The following is a 16,257-nucleotide window of genomic DNA, read 5'->3' on the forward strand; positions in this document are numbered from 1 at the left end:
TAGAACAACCATGTCAACATTTTACAGCGTGCAACTCATAAAGGGTGTGGCCATAGGAGGGGCCTGGGCAGATCGGGGGCATTCCTAGAAGTTAGGCATGATGTTATAGATACTGTCCTTACACTGGAGAGAAAAGCCAGAGAGGCCTGTACGATGGGGAGAACAATCCAGATACAAGAGTCACGAGGAAAAGATGTCAACCATGCAGCAGTGGGCAAAGTTTGCTTTGGATTGCCCACTGCTGCACAGTTGACCTCTTTTCCTCACAACCCTTGTGTCTGGATACTGTCCTTTGCATGGCCAACTGGCAAAAGCTAGGCATCAGCATTTACAGCAGGTGTAAATGCTGGCACCCAAAGTTAAATAATATATGAACTGACTTCGCATTCAACACAAACCTGTCTATGAAGTGTAATCAATATGTTTTAAGTTGCTCAGAAATGTGAAACTCAACAAGGGGGGAATGCACCCCCCTAGAATGGGAACAGAGTTTACCTCCCAGTCATTGCAACTGTTTCTGTAGAGATCACACTTCAAGCCAGGATGTTAGTTAATAAAAATTGTTACAGTCCTTGAAATGATATATAGGATTTTCTCCTTTCTTCTTATGCTTGTTTTATACTTGTCAGAACATCACTTAAGCATGATTAATAGAGTCATAACTTAGCTCAATGAGGAGTTTGGGGTCCCGACGCGGCCCCGTTTCGTGTCCTTCGTCAGGAGACCCACTCACGATTGCTGGAAAACTGGCTGTAGTCTTTTAAACTTCAGTTATGTTAAAGTTGGTGATACGACAACATTTCAAAACTGAAAAGCTCTCACACCACAAAGTGTATTCAAACTGCCAGACAGGGATGGGCAGCCAAATAAATTTTGTGTCGGTTTTATTTTTCATTCTGTGGTGAATGTCATTGAGAGGGAAATTCTAGAAGCAGCGCCTTACTGGTGCCTGTTAATTAACAGACATCATTTAAAATGGCAACCCCCCCAAAAAAAACACAAAAACAAAAAAACCTCCCCCAAAAACAAAACAGTGCCTAAATAATACATAAAGGAATCACACTTATATAGGTGCTTTAGGCTGCCTAGCACTACTATGGACGTGGCTAATGACAGAAGTGGTGTTAGGCAGCCTAAAGCGCCTACATGGGTGCAATACATGACAAAGATAGGTGCTGGCCTACATTTCTGGCACCTTTCATGGAGACACGATTTTCTATAGAGTACCGTCGCATGATTGACATGCATTCGGCGGCCGCTTTTTAAGCGGCCACCAATATTGGCACTCTGCAAAGAATTTACAGTATGGGGTGAATTCAGTGCATGGTGCCCAAAATTAAGCAAAGTAAAAAAAAACCAAAAACTACCAAGGGCCTCGCAGAGTTGGATAGTAGAATTCTCTTTATTAAATGACCCAACATGGTGCAAATATGTATGCTGCAGAAGTACAAACCAAGAGGAATCCAAAACATTTTGTCTATGAAGATTGTTTTAAGAGTTCTTTCCTTTGATGCATCATCACTGATGAATTGAAAACAGTCGACTTCTGATGCAAGCAAGTTTGCACATATGGGGCCATGTCAGGTCATCTAATAAAGAGAACTCTACTAGCCCACGCTGCAAGGCCCTTGGTGCTTTTTATCTCTTTATTGTAAACCTTGATTCCCTCTCTTTGCTGCTTTACACAAAATTAGGCACCAGGATGATCTGTATTAGTTTGGTATTCTGTAAAGGGCACAGAACACCCTTTATAGAATTTTAGCTGAGCTTGAATTTCACACCTAACTTTGGGCACCAGCATTTACACCTGCCAAAACCTGGTGAAAATGCTAGCCCCCAATTTATAGCAGTTGGGCATGCAATTTATAGTATTCTATAATATCATGCTTAACTTCTGGGGATACCCCTCTTCCACCCGTGCTTTTCCCATAGCCACACCCCTTTGGAGTTGCGTGCTATAACACCGAGGGGAGAGTGTGGAGCAGTGGTTAAAGCTACAGCCTCAGCGCACTGAGGCTATAGCTTTAACCACTGGGTATAACTAATGGGCAGGTCTTTATATGCTGTCATTTACTATGTTACAAACCCACACTGTTCCTTGTGACCCTGAGCAAGTCACTTAATCCCCCTATTGTCCCAGGTACATTAGATAGATTGTGAGCCCACCAGTACAGACAGGGAAAAATACTTAAGTATCTGAATAAATTCATGTAAACTGGTCTAAGCTCCCTTGGGAGAATAATATAGAAAACAGAATAAATAAATATTATAGAATAGTGCCTAGATGCAGGTGTAACACCACATTGTTGCAAATTTGCATCAATTACTGATTGTTCATACCCCATTTACTAATTTATTTGCATGCCATCTCTCCTAGGTGCTCAAATTTAGATGGCCAACTTTGAGAAACCTATACAGAACTGGGGGTATGAGGGAGCCCTGAAAAGTTCTCAGTCCAACCAATCAACTTCCTAAATTTTGAGTGTTATAAGAACATAAGCAGTGCCTCTGCTGGGTCAGACCAGAGGTCCATCATGCCCAGCAGTCCGCTCACGCGGCGGCCCATCAGGTCCAGGACCTGTATAGTAATCCTCTACCCTTCTATCCCCTTTTCCTTCAGGAAATTATCTAATCCCTTCTTGAACCCCCAAACCGTACTCTGTCTTATCACACCCTCTGGAAGCGCATTCCAGGTGTCCACCACCCTTTGGGTGAAGAAGAACTTCTACTGAAGCTGAAAAGAGTGTTATCTTATTTCATTAAGTGCTAATTTTCAGAAACAAAAATCTATGTTTTGACATTGTTTCAAACCATTGATTGAACCATATCCACGTCATTCTCTTCTTGGCTGGGCTGAGAACTTTTCAGCACACCCCTCGTATGTGTAAACAGTCCATCTTTTCCTAATAGAGCATGCAGGCACAAACTATCACACACGAGCAAGCCACTTAGCGTGTATGCACCCTCAGGAAAGAGAATACATTCTTTGAAGAAAAGGGTAGCATGTGCTATTATTGACAAATGACATTTTGGCCATTGTTGGTGGCCACCTTAAAAGCAGCTGCCGATTGTGGGTCAATCACATGATGGCATCGGTTAGAGAATTGCACCTCCGGCAAAGGTAGGTGCTAGAAATGTAGGCCTCAGTTTTCCAGGCCTACATTTCCGATGCCTACCTTTGATGTGAAATGTGCCTCCATAGGTGCTTTACGGCCCCTAATGCCCCTTCCAGTGTTACTGAATATCAAATTATTTGTATGTACCTCAAATAATAACATGATTTAGATTAGCACAGATGTATATCAAGCTGTCATGAATGAGCTTTAATACACACTAGGGATCTTCAGAATACCACCCGAATAAATAGATCAATAAGATCAAATAAATCGGTGTGGCAGCACTCCTCACAAGTTCCCCTTTTCATCAGTGTGTAATCTTATTAAGATCATTCGTGCTATAGTTAATTAAGTGCTTTAAATATGACAAAGTGCTCAACTATATTTCATCTTTCATTCTATTAATACATAAATATAATTTCATCCTTTAGTTGCATAAATATCATCTCATGTCAAAGACTTAGCTTAGTCAAAGTCGTTGCTGCACCATAAAGAAAGATGAAAGATGATAAGGGGCATAGAGAGGGTGGATAGGGACAGATTCTTCAGACTGAAGGGGACAGCAAATATGAGGGGGCATTCGGAGAAACTGAAGGGAGATAGGTTCAAAACAAACGCAAGGAAGTTTTTTTTCACCCAAAGGGTCGTGGACACTTGGAATGCGCTACCGGAGGAAGTGATCAGGCAGAGTACGGTACAGGGATTCAAACAGGGATTGGACGGATTCCTGAAGGATAAAGGGATCATGGGATACTGAGGGAGGAGCTGGGATGTAACACAAGTATAGAAAGCTAACCAGGTAATGAGTATAGAAACCAAACCAGGTCGTGCATGTGTAAGACCGGAGGGTTAGGACTTCGATAGGAAGACAGGACTTAAATGAGAAACCAAGGTGGCAAGGGAGCCCTTCTGGTGATACAGACAGGTCGTGACCTGTTTGGGCCGCCGCGGGAGCGGACTGCTGGGCAGGATGGACCTATGGTCTGACCCGGCGGAGGCACTGCTTATGTTCTTATGTTCTTAAATATAGTTAAGCACTTTGTCATATTTAAAGCACTTAATTAATTTATTACACTACTAGTGTTTTAGCCCGTTACATTCGTTACAGTAACGGGTGCTAGAATAGCCCCACCTATACCGTGACCCTGACCCCACCCATGCCCCGCTCTACCATGCCCGGACCCTACCTCCCACTGATCCCAGTCCCACCACCTCACCTTTCACCATTTCCTTAGTCCTCTGTACCCTTTTGGCCCTCATAGATCCTCCACTGCATTTATCACCTGACAGGGCCTTTCCCAATGTATGGGTCTGTCCTCCTGGAGCCCCATTACTTACTCGAGGCAGCAGCAGCGGTCCTGACATACCAACCCCTCCTTCCTCTGTACCCCAAAGCAGCAGCGGTTCTACCATTTCCATCTCTCCCTTTTCCCTTTTCACACCCTCTATCATCTCTCTCTGACCCTGTTTCACCCCTTTTGCCATATTTCCCTTTCCTGTCCCCTCCATCCTTCCCCAAGGCCATCTCTCTCTCTCTCTCTCTCTCTTGGCCCCTCCATCTTCCCTGAAGTCTATCTCTCCCTGTCCCCCTTGTAGCCCCTCTGTCCTTCTCATCCATCTCTCTCTCTCTCTCTCTCTCTCCTTTCCTCACTTGAGTCCAATATCTCTCCCTTCTCCCAATCCCTCTCCTGAATCCAGCACCTCCTGCCTCTGTGGAGCTCTCGCAGATCTTCCTCCTCGTCCTCCTCCAGCCAGGCTTCAGCCATCTACACTGGCTTTGGGCTTACAGTGTTGCAGAGGGAGGGCGATGTGAAAACCACCGCAGGCTCCTTCTTGCAATGGGGAAGCAAGCTCCTTCTACTGCGCATGTGGAGGCACGGAGGCACATAGCATGGAGGCACGGACGCACGGAGTTTCAAGTGCGCATGCTCGCTAAGGGTTTTATTCTAGCAGATAGCAAGAATTAACTTAAGATTACACACTGATGAAAAGGGGAACTTGTGAGGAATGCTGCCACACCGATTTATTTGATCTTATTGATCTATTTATTCGGGTGGTGTTCTGAGGATCCCTAGTGTGTATAAAAGCTAATTCCTTCCAGTGTTAGCCATGCCTACAGTAGCATTCGGCATTGTAAAGCGCCTACAGAGTTACAATTCTGGTGCTAATTTTTTAGGCACCAGTAGGTGCATTGAAAATCAGTGAAAAACATTATTTAAACATCGTTTTTCACTGAGCTTGGGTGCCTAATGGCACCTTAAAAAACAGTGCTGTTTAGAGAATCTCAATCCATCCTCCCTAGTTATAACAGCTTTGCCACAAAACATTGTCATAGATTTGCAATTGGAATTAGACTTCAAAATCCACACCTTGGCTTGAATTTGTGCTGGCTTAGGTTTTTATACAGATTTCTGAATTGCTCATAAATCTGATTGAATTGACACCTGAATTCATATCACTGACTTGAATTTAAGTCTCCACTCATTTTTAAATAACTTTTAAACACATTAGCTTGCATTGAATTGCATTAAATTTAGATTGACTTGTGAGCCAGCTTGTACTTTTAATGCACTCCGTAAAACAGAGATATGAGATCAACATTTGAAGCAACACTTCCATGTAATCTGAGATTTATAACAGCAATCTGCTAGCAGTTACACATTTAGCCAATAGTTATTTGTACCAACATCACTTTACCTAGATCAATGAGTTTGATTAGAAACTTAGAAGTAGTAATTAGTTTAAAATGTGGGGATAAAAATGATGCCACTGAACAGGTGTAAGAAGATAGTTTGTGGGGGGAAGGGGTAAAACGCGGACCTTACGGACCTCGCAGATCTAAAACTGCACGTCCTTACAAATCTGAGGTCTGTGCATTGACAAGTGCGCCTTTTAGCTTATTCCACCGCTTTCCCTGCACACTCAGCTCAGTCCCCCGGCTCTGCCTTCCCTAATGGCTAAGGAGGGAGGAGGCGCACCGTGGCTTTTGCTAATTAGCCCAATTGTCCCTTCCTCCAGATCTCTCCCTCCGTGCTGATTCTGAGAGCCCCCGCAATATGACACTGGATGAAAAATAGCTGGGTTTTGGGGGAGGGAGGGTTAAAAATGTGTGCAAAGGTCTGCAGTGAATCTGACCTCGTGGACCTCACAGATCTGAACTGCACATCCTTAAAAAGCTGAGGTCCGTGTTACTTTTAGTATCTGGCTCTGACAGACCTCTATGACATTTTAGCGCTGACGGATCCTAATGCTTTACCCTCCCTATGCGGAGACTAAAAGTGGCACAGACCTCAGGGCAAAAAGTTTTGCCACTAGTCTCAACATAGGGAGGGAAAAGCATTAGGATCCGTCAGAGCTAAATTGTCATCGAGGTCTGTCAGAGCCAGAAACTACAAGTGGCACGGACCTCAGATTTTTAAGGATGTGCGGTTCTAGATCCACGAGGTCCGCATTTTACTCCTTCCCGTTTGTGGGATTATTCAGAGACAATCTCAGATATACACTACTAGGAGTTATCCAAAGAATGGAGGATAATGGGTCTCAGAAACCAACCTGGCTAAAGAATTAAGTCCAATGCCAGGTTCCAATAGTTCAAAATTTCCATCACTGACCCTCTGACCTCCTCCTCCTATTTTTATAAACTTTTCAATCAACACTGTTGTATTTATATATTATGGGGTTAATAATAATTTAATAAAAACATCTAAAAAGTGTCCTAAATGGCTACTTGGACGATCAAAAAGCCTGATCGTCCAAGTACCCATAACCAAAGCTGGTTTTTAGACGTATCTAAAACCAGCTTAGGCCTTTCCCCTGCCTCTAAACGCACAGAGAGAAAAGAGGCATGTTTAGAGGAGGGGAAAGGGTGGGCCGATCTACACTTAGGCGTACAACAGGTATAACCAAAACATTAACAGCTTGCCTAGTCGGCACTTAGACCATTTTGACTTAGACAAAGTCAAACCAGGTCTAAGTGCCGAAAAAGGGGCCACTGAGCAGATGGCCGCTGGCACCATCAGTTCAGCAGCCCGGCAACCTACCCACTGCAAGCATCGTGGCAGGAAAGAAGCATCATCTCCCCTACCGCGATGCCATCACTCCTCTACCCGAACTGCCGCGATTCACGGCAGGAGAGATGCCCCTGGCCCTTGCAACCCCCCTACCCCCCACCCCCCACTACAATATGGGCAGGAGGGATCACAGGCCCATCTGCCCTCGATACAACCCCCTCCCCCCAATGACCGCCCCCCCAGAACCCCCAATCGGAACCCCCCCACTGACCCGCAACCCCCCCGGCCAACTCCACGACTCCCCCACCCCCACCCCAACCCAGCCCATGTGCCTAAGGCCCCATCCACAGGAGGGGCCTAAGGCTCCAGGGCCTATTCTGATTGGCCCAGGCGCTTCAGGTCCCACCTGTGGGTGGAGTTTCTTCCACCTGGGCCAATCCAGCCCCATTCTGGACCCAGCTGGCCTGCCGGATGGGCGGGCTTGGCACCCATCCGTCTGGCCAACGTTCAGGTACGGAGAAGGGGTGGGGGGGGTCGTGGAGTCGGCTGGGGGGGTCGTGGGTCAGCGGAGGGGGTCCCATTGGGGGTTCTGGGGGGGCAGTCGTTGGGGAGAGGGGGGTTGTGTCAAGGGCAGGAGGGCCTGGGATCTCTCCTGCCCATATTGTAGTGGGTGGGTGGGGGGTAGGGGGTTGCCGGGGCCAGGGGGGCTTGGTCTCCCTCCTGGCCCAATCCTGTAGGGGGGGTCGCCGGGGCCAGGAGAGCTTGGGCTCTCTCCTGGCCCGTTAAATCAGAGGGGGGTTGCCGAGGCCAGGAGAGCTTGGGCTCTCTCCTGGCCTGTTAAATCAGAGGGGGGGGGGGGGTCTTCGGGGCCAGGAGAGCTTGGGCTCTCTCCTGGCCCGTTAAATCGGAGGGGGGGTCGCCGGGGCCAGGAGGGCTCGGGTTCCTTCCTGGCCAGATTGAGTTACGGGGGGGGGCACGATCGCCGGGGCAAGAGGGCTTGGGCTCCCTCTTGCCCCGATATCGTCGGGGGTGCCGCGGCTGCCGCAGGGCAAGAGGGCTTGGGCTCCCTCTTGCCCCAATGTTGTCGGGGGGTCGCGGTTGGACAGGGCAAGAGGGCTTGAGCTCCCTCTTGCCCCGATGTTGTCGGGGGGGATTGCGGTTCGACATGGTAGGAGGGCTTGGGCATCCTCCTGCCTGGATCGTTGTTGGGGGGGGGGGGTGTTTCTGTAACTGGTGTTGTTTTTGACAGACACCGGTTACAGAATCCAGCTTTTAGGCGAAGGACTGGCTCCTCCTTCGCCTAAAATCCCTTCTGTTGGACGTTTGGGGCTTAGGCGTTTTTATGGTTCATTATGGCCAAAAAGTGTAGACGTCGTGGGGGTGTACTTTTAGACGTAGTGGTGATCTGGGCGTTTAGTAGAGGCAGGCCATAATCAAAACAAGGACGTTTGTTTTGGTTATGGACACTTTCCCTGCTTCTGCTTTGAACGTTTAAGGACTTAGGCCAAAAGGGGACGTTTTTTTTGATTATGCCCCTCCACCTGTCAAAAATTATTTATCAATTGAGCCTAAAGGATTGAATACATTCATTGACTAGAAACCTTTTTTTGATCTGTGGTCCACATTTTTCTTCCTTTCCTTTTCCTTTTATGATTCTTTTACAAGATAAGGTCCTGATGTTACAATGAATAGGATCAATAGTTTAATGAGTGGTGCTATAGGTACAGATTAATGTTATTTGTATACAGTTTTTCTGATTATTTTTGCACTTTAGCTCACACTTTACATTTAATCACATGGAGATGGTTAGATAAAAATTTCTTAGTGGTTGAGATAAAAAATTTTAATATTTCATCATGATAAATCTACATATGTGTATTGATAAAAACCTAAAATGATCAAATAGGATTGTTTTAATGACAAATTAATTAATTTATTACATAACATTTAAATAAGATAGAAGTTAAGAATAATTATTTAAAAAAGAAAGAACAATTGGCTTCCCACTAATGTGTCAATAATGTTCTGTGCATGCGCAGAATTTTAGGATGAATGACAGAGGAATGTAAGTGAATCTTGAATGGCGTCAAAATTTCAAACATGGAACACGCATGCGCTGAGTTCATAAATGAACTACGTAGAGGCTTCAGTTGATCTCTAAGGACACTGCAGTCAGTGGTAGAATGGCCCTGAATATGGTGGGACACACGACTAAGATCCTGCGCATAGGCAGAATTTCTATATAGATGGTGCAGGAATGCAAGTTAATTTTAATAGCGTCTAATTTACAATATGGAAAGTGCATGCACTGAGTGCATAGATCAGTGGTTCCCAAACCTGTCCTGGGGGACCCCCAGCCAGTCAGGTTTTCAAGTTTTCCCTAATGAATATGCATGAGAGAAATTTGCATATAATGGAAGTGACAGGTATGCAAATCTCTCTCATGCATATTCATTAGGGATATCTTGAAAATCTGACTGGCTGGGGGTCCCCCAGGACAGGTTTGGGAACCACTGGCATAGATGAACAGCGCAGGGGCTTAAATTAACCTTTAATGATGTCGTAGTTTAGAACGCTACATTTAGGGCTCCTTTTACGAAGCCACGTTAGCGGTTTAACACGCGTAATAGCATGCGCTAAATTGCCGGCCGCGCTAAACACTAACGCCAGCATTGAGCTGGTGTTAGTTCTAGCTGCGTAGCGCGGGTTTAGCACATGCTAAAAAGCTGCGTGCGCTAAAACCACTAACGCAGCTTCATAAAAGGATCCCTTAGTGGTATACTGGCCCTAATTAAGGCGTGATGCATAATTAATTAAGTGCTGAATGTGAGCTGTGCTTTTTAAAGCTTTTAGTATGTATTTAGGAATATTTAAGGATAGATACTTGATCTTCTTAAATTATATTTATTGATTGTTTGAGATGATATATGAGAGCCCTTTTACCAAACCGGCCATGAATATGGGTTGGTTTTGAAATGTTAGGTAAGGAAAGTAGTTGAAACACAGTCTGGGGGTGTTATAGAGTACTTTAAAATAAATTCTCAAATGGGCGATTAAATGCTTGTATAGTAAAACCTTGGATTGCAAGTAACTTGGTTTGCAAGTGTTTTGCAAGACAAGCAAAACATTTTATTCAATTTTAACTTGATATACAAGCAAGGTCTTGCAATACAAGTACATACAGTATACACGCGTCACATCATCACAACTGAGCCGATGGTTCTTCTCTCTCTGACGCTTCGTAGATCCGGTTGGTTTTATTTTCCTTCCGTTTTAAGAAATTCTTAGGACTCTGACATTTCAAGCAGGAATAATGAATTCATGTTTGAATGCTCTTATCTCTCCACCCCTCACTTATTATCAATCCCAGAAAGATTTTTAAACTTATCTATTTAAACAATACAATATTTAATTGATTTCAAAATTATCATAAGTGGATGTCTTATTTTTATGGCACAATGTTTACAGTTTCTTATCTATTTTAGTATAAATAATTTGTATTGGGCATATTTTACTTTGAATAACTTAGGGTCGAATTTTGTTAGTCAGTATCTTATTGAATTGTGTTACTTTCTTTTATAAGACATTGTTATTTGGATCTGTATTTTAATTACTTGTAATTACTATTGTGTAAACTGCCAAGAACTGATGGTTTGGCGGTATATAAAAATAAACTATTATTATTATTACTGTTCTAAACGAGCGAGGTCTTGCAATACAAGTACGCATAGTATTTTGTATTAAAGTTTTTGGGTTATGGAATGAATTGTCTGAGTTTCCATTATTTCCTATGGGGAAATTCGCTTTGATAAATGAGTGATTTGGATTACAAGCATGCTTCTGGAACAAATTATGCTCGCAAACCAAGGTTTTACTGTATTTTGTAGATTGGCAGAGTATCCTGAGAACCCTTGAAAAAGCTATGTAATTGGCGAAACGGGTGCCCGTCGGGCTTGTCAGCAACTCTGCTATTTTAAGATAAGTAATTTTTGACAGATAATATATAAATACAACAGTGTTGATTTAAAAGTTGATAAAAATAGGAGGAGGTCAGAGGGTCAGTGATAGAAATTTTGAACCATTGAAACCTGGCATTGGACTTAATTCCTTAGCCAGGTTGGTTTCTGACTGAGGCCCATTATCCTCCATTCTTTGGATAACTCCCAGTAGTGGGGACTCCCTTGATTATTTGATAAAAATTATGCCCCATCTAATTGAAATCATGCGGTATTGGGTCAGAGATATCAGGGATTCAAAGGCTTATTCCAGACTAGTTTGAAGGTGTCAGAGCTAATCTAAACTGGTACACAGTCACAGTTTGTAATTATATTTTCTTACCACTAACAAAGGTGACTTTTTAAGTAGGCTGTGTACTGAGGCAGCTCATTATGATCTCTGTCATTTCAATAATCATGTTTGGCAGTGAACCTTAGTGTGTCCAGCAATCTAATCAATCAGTAAGGACCCGGTGGCATCCATTACCAATTGGATTAACAGCTTTAGCTCTCTAAGCCAATAGTTATCTATTACTGGCTACATGAATAGTAATTAGTCACATTTATCCTTCTGGTTCTGTTCTGCTTTGAAAACTGTTAACAACCTGTAATTAACCGCACATTTCTGTGGATATCAACTCTATAATTTGACTCACTCTCTCTTTCTCAAGGTTGTTGCCCTGGCTTCCTTTTTTTGATAAGACACATTACTCCTTTTCTAGAGAATGACTAGCTGAAAAACACTAGGGCTACTGTATCCTGCCCTCCCTTGTTATGTTATGCAACACTCCACCTGACTCAAAAATATTAATTTTAATTTTCTTGGACTTACATCAATAAAAATTTCCAAAGAACACCTGATCTTTACTGCCGCCGTACTTTCTCACAGCCTGTACCTTCCTCCGCTTTTTAAAACCAATCACTCAGGCAATCAAAATTGGTCTCTTTCTATTTCTTCTCCATAAGAAAATATTTTTCTACATACCTTCCTCTCTAGACAGCCCATTCTGCTCTTTGTATAGCTTAATTGTAATACTGAAACATAAAACAGCAATGTCCTGCTTCATAGTGTTGCAATAACCTGGGGTTGTTGTACTGTCAGCTTTTTTAAATAAAGGGTCTTTCTTTCCTAGGGTTACCAGATGGCTCCAGAAAAAGGAAGACGGATTGAGACTTCTGGATTTTACTTCCATTGAAAGCAGTGGAAGTAAAAGCCCGGATGTCTCAATCTGTTCTCCATATGGTAACTCTAGTTTTTCCCCCTCCTCTCTTCCACTTCTTATTGTTACAAAATAATATAAGGAAGGAAGGATGTGACTATATTATCCTGAAATCTAAAACCACAATCTTCAATAACTCTAACCCTTTCTCCCTTACTCCTCTAAAGGTTGAGAAGTTTTAGTAAGAATGAGTTTCAGAGTCTGAAAGCACCGCAGGCATGAATAGGAACAGGAGGGTTTAATTGGGATGTAAGTGTTACCGGGCTGTCATGAGAAGACCATGACCCATGTTGTACCTCTGTCTTGTGATGAGATTGATGTAATGCCTCAGTGCTGAGTAATATTTTGCCATGTCCTCTGCCGGTGCGTCCTCTCCAGGATTGTCCGGTTTCGACGGATACGCATCTGCCAGCGTTCCCAAGCAGATCAGCAAGCTCAGGGTGAAAGTCAGGAAAGACAGCCACAACCTCATGCTCCCCTGCATCTGCACAATACACACATGGAGGAGGGATCACCAAAACAGATGAACTGTGCATGCAGTGACAGTCATGGGCAGCACAAACCGATACATCAGCCTTCCTAACTGCACTTGAAATTATGGTTAGAGGTAACAATCCGATTTCCCAAAAGGCTTTCCCATAGCTATTCTGGGACGCTTTCGTTTTACTCAGCTTAAGAGAGAGCAGTATTAGTGCTTTCCTTGTAAAATTCAAGATTTAAGTGTTCAAGACTTTTTGTAGCCTCTCACTGCACTTGGGAGTCTCAGGGTCAGCTGAATTTTTCAGATAGGAAATAGATATGTACAAAATTAAAAGTGACTTTGTCTCAATAACTTTGAATTTATTGTTTCCATTTGAAAACATTGCAATCTGGAAATATCTATCTATCAAAGTTAACGTTTCTGATCCAAAAGAAGGGTGTCAGTGTTTTACTTTGGGTAAAATTGCACTTGTAATGGCAAAAGCCACTGCTTTATACCAGGGGGTGCTGAAAAGTTCTCAGCCCAACCAACCAACCTCCTAAATTATGAGTATTATTGTGCCACTGTAGCTGAAAAGAGTGTTATCTCATTTCTGTTAAGTGCCAATTTGCAGAAACGAAATTCTATGTTTTTTACATTGTTTCAGATCATTGATTGAACCATATTCTCCTGGCCATGTTCTTCTTGGTTGGGCCGAGAACTTTTCAGCACCCTCGGTACATTTAAAACACACTAGAATGAAGAGCACGGTACTTCATGAAAAACAGAAGCAAAGCAGTTCTGAATGCATAAAAAAGTTTTTACGAAGAAAACAATTGTCCCCTTTTACTTACTTTCAAACTTTACCTAGCTGCTATGCACTGCCAAAGTTATCCGTGTTAAAACTCACCACACATTGGTAGAATTAGCATTGGAAGCTACATGAAACCAGATGGAAGAATAGCAAAGCTATATCTCCTTTACAAAGTTGCTTCCATAGTCACTATAGGGGCTCAACCCACTGCAGCCCTATTTTAAGTCAAAGGAATAAAGGAGAAACGTCTCGGAAGAAATGTACCATAGCTGGAAAGGCTGCATGTTTTTAAAATATAGGTTTCATGTTATGTCAACAGGGGAAATAACATCTCACCATCACAGAAAACGTGATGGCGTTTGAAACGCTAGCTGGGCGCAAAAGGTACCTTGGACAGCTCCTGGCGCTCGCTCTCCGCTGCTGCCCCGCTCTTCGCTCTCCTTCGCACTCAGCCTCGCTCTCTCCCTTTCGCTCTTCAGGTTGGGGCGGCTCAGCCAGACTCCCATTTATACAGAGCGGGGCTGGCTGAGGGGAGGCGGGGCCTCGCCTGCCGCTGTTCCCTTGCGCCCGGAATACGACTGAGCAGGGGGGGGGGACGGGGGGGAGGGCGCTGCCGAGCTCTCCTTGTCCTAAGAAGATCTCAGGGTGCAGAGGTAACCCCCCCACACACATATGCCCGTGCCCTTTCTTCCTCCCTCCTTCATGTTTATCCGAACCCCCGACTCCCCCCCCCCCCATCTCCACTCCCTCTCCCCCATCCTCCTTTGCTGGAAACTATGGGCTGTCACTTTCCCCAACTTTTCCAGAGGAGCTCTGACGTCTCTTCTAACGCAATAGACCTCCGGAAACCTCGGAAGCGCCAGTGGCGATTTAGTCTAAGGGGGGGGGGGGGGGGGGGGAGAGAAGGTGGCTTTTAATAGGGAAAAAGAAAAGCATGGATGGAAGTTCTCCAGTCTCATTAAGAGTTTCGAGACGGTAATTGGAACTTTTGGTCTTTTCCACAGATATTCCTATGGCACATGTCTCAGTACTTAAATGTTATGATGTGATTTAGGGGAGGGGGAAGCTAAATATTTTATTTTCAAAGCTATATGTGTCATCTTCCTTAAAGAAAGCAAACAAAAGACAAGAGTTTAATAAAATATGTGCACCGCTGGGGGGGTGGGATTTTTTTTTTGCTCTTATTATTATTGATTAACTACTTTCTGTTAGATGTATTCCTTCTCCTCAGGACGGAGGTCAGTGTAATGGAATGTGATGAAATACAAATGGTCCTAATCCGACTCAGAAAACCAAACAAAAACTGCAGACCATGTACACGATGTAGGCAAGAATTTATTGTACCAAAGTTAAAATGCAGTAATATAAAAACCTTTTAACCAACCAAGAGATTTCATGCACCTTATCCTTTTCACCAAGCCTCTTTAAGAACCTACGGATTAGGTTGGTTGGGGGCAGTTATTAGTACAACTCTTGATCCATAATCTCACCGGCACATGTGGTTAGATAATTATAAGGAACACCTTAAACTGAATGGAATGGAAACTTTCTCAAAATAAACCCTTTGCTCAATATGGTGCATTTTTTCCAGAGCTCTGAAATTCTAAACATACAGGTATTCTCTTGTACGTACGGTATTTACATTTCATTGTGTACATTTTAGGATTGTGACTTCACTTCTTTATATGGCTGTAGTTATAGGGGGGGGTGGGCGGTTCTGAAAAGTTAATCCAGCCAACCAATTTACTAAATTTTGAACGTTATTTTGTCACTGCAGATAACTGCTAATTTGAAGAAACAAAATTCTCTGTTTTTGACATCGTTTCAGATGTTTGAACCATATCCAGGTCATTATCTCCTCGGTTGAACTGAGAACTTTTCAGCACCCCTGGCAGGAAGCTAATATTTCCACGAGATGACATCAGTTGTCTATAGCAGTGGTTCCCAACCCTGTCCTGGAGGACCACCAGGCCAGTCGGGTTTTCAGGATAACCCTAATGAATATGCTTGAGAGAGATCCGCATATAATGGAGGTGCCAGGCATATTCATTAGGGTTATCCTGAAAACCCGACTGGCCTGGTGGTCCTCCAGGACAGGGTTGGGAACCACTGGTCTATAGCATTCCCCTTTACTGGAGATTCAAGATTCAGATTTTGGATTTTATTAGACTATTTATTGGCCTCCTTTCTTTGTGACTGCATTAGACTAGTAAAGCCACCTATTGAGGGTGAAATTATCCAAACTGTAACTATTTCACAAACTATTTCTTTAATCACCACACTATTGTTCAAATACCTAGTGCAGAAATGTGCACATTCTGATTTCCTTATGTTTTTTTTTACCCGTATACCCCTATTTTGTTTCAGCTATTATGCACATATAAGGCATTTCCAATATTTGCTCATTTGCCAAGTAGAGGTCTCTTAACAACTAATTAATGCAATCCAGCAACTGGTAGCACAAATAGCTGCCATTCTGCCGTGATTCTCTGGCAGAATCACTTCAAAGTCTAATTGCACACCTCAGGCATCACACTTTAGGATTCAGATTGACCTCGAAGTCAAAGTGAAAGAGCTTTCAAACTTCTATGACATGGTAAATTATATATGTATATATCATGATAAGAAAACGTCCTTTCTAA

General features: G+C 43.5%; 1 protein-coding gene across 2 annotated transcripts in view; it reads right to left on the reverse strand.

Annotated features, from left to right (window-relative positions):
- Positions 1-14,088, reverse strand: part of NPY (neuropeptide Y) — a 46,167-nt gene extending 32,079 nt beyond the window's left edge. For both annotated transcript variants that reach the window (XM_033935202.1, XM_033935203.1), the window contains exons 1-2: positions 14,004-14,088; positions 12,638-12,825 (exon numbers count right to left, since the gene is read on the reverse strand). In XM_033935202.1, the coding sequence (XP_033791093.1) occupies positions 12,638-12,825 (188 nt within the window). In that variant the 5' untranslated portion in view covers positions 14,004-14,088. The remainder of the gene's footprint in view (positions 1-12,637; positions 12,826-14,003) is intronic.
- Positions 14,089-16,257: the final 2,169 nt, after the last annotated feature.

Source organism: Geotrypetes seraphini, chromosome 2, assembly GCF_902459505.1.
Source record: "Geotrypetes seraphini chromosome 2, aGeoSer1.1, whole genome shotgun sequence".
NCBI classification, from domain to species: domain Eukaryota; kingdom Metazoa; phylum Chordata; class Amphibia; order Gymnophiona; family Dermophiidae; genus Geotrypetes; species Geotrypetes seraphini.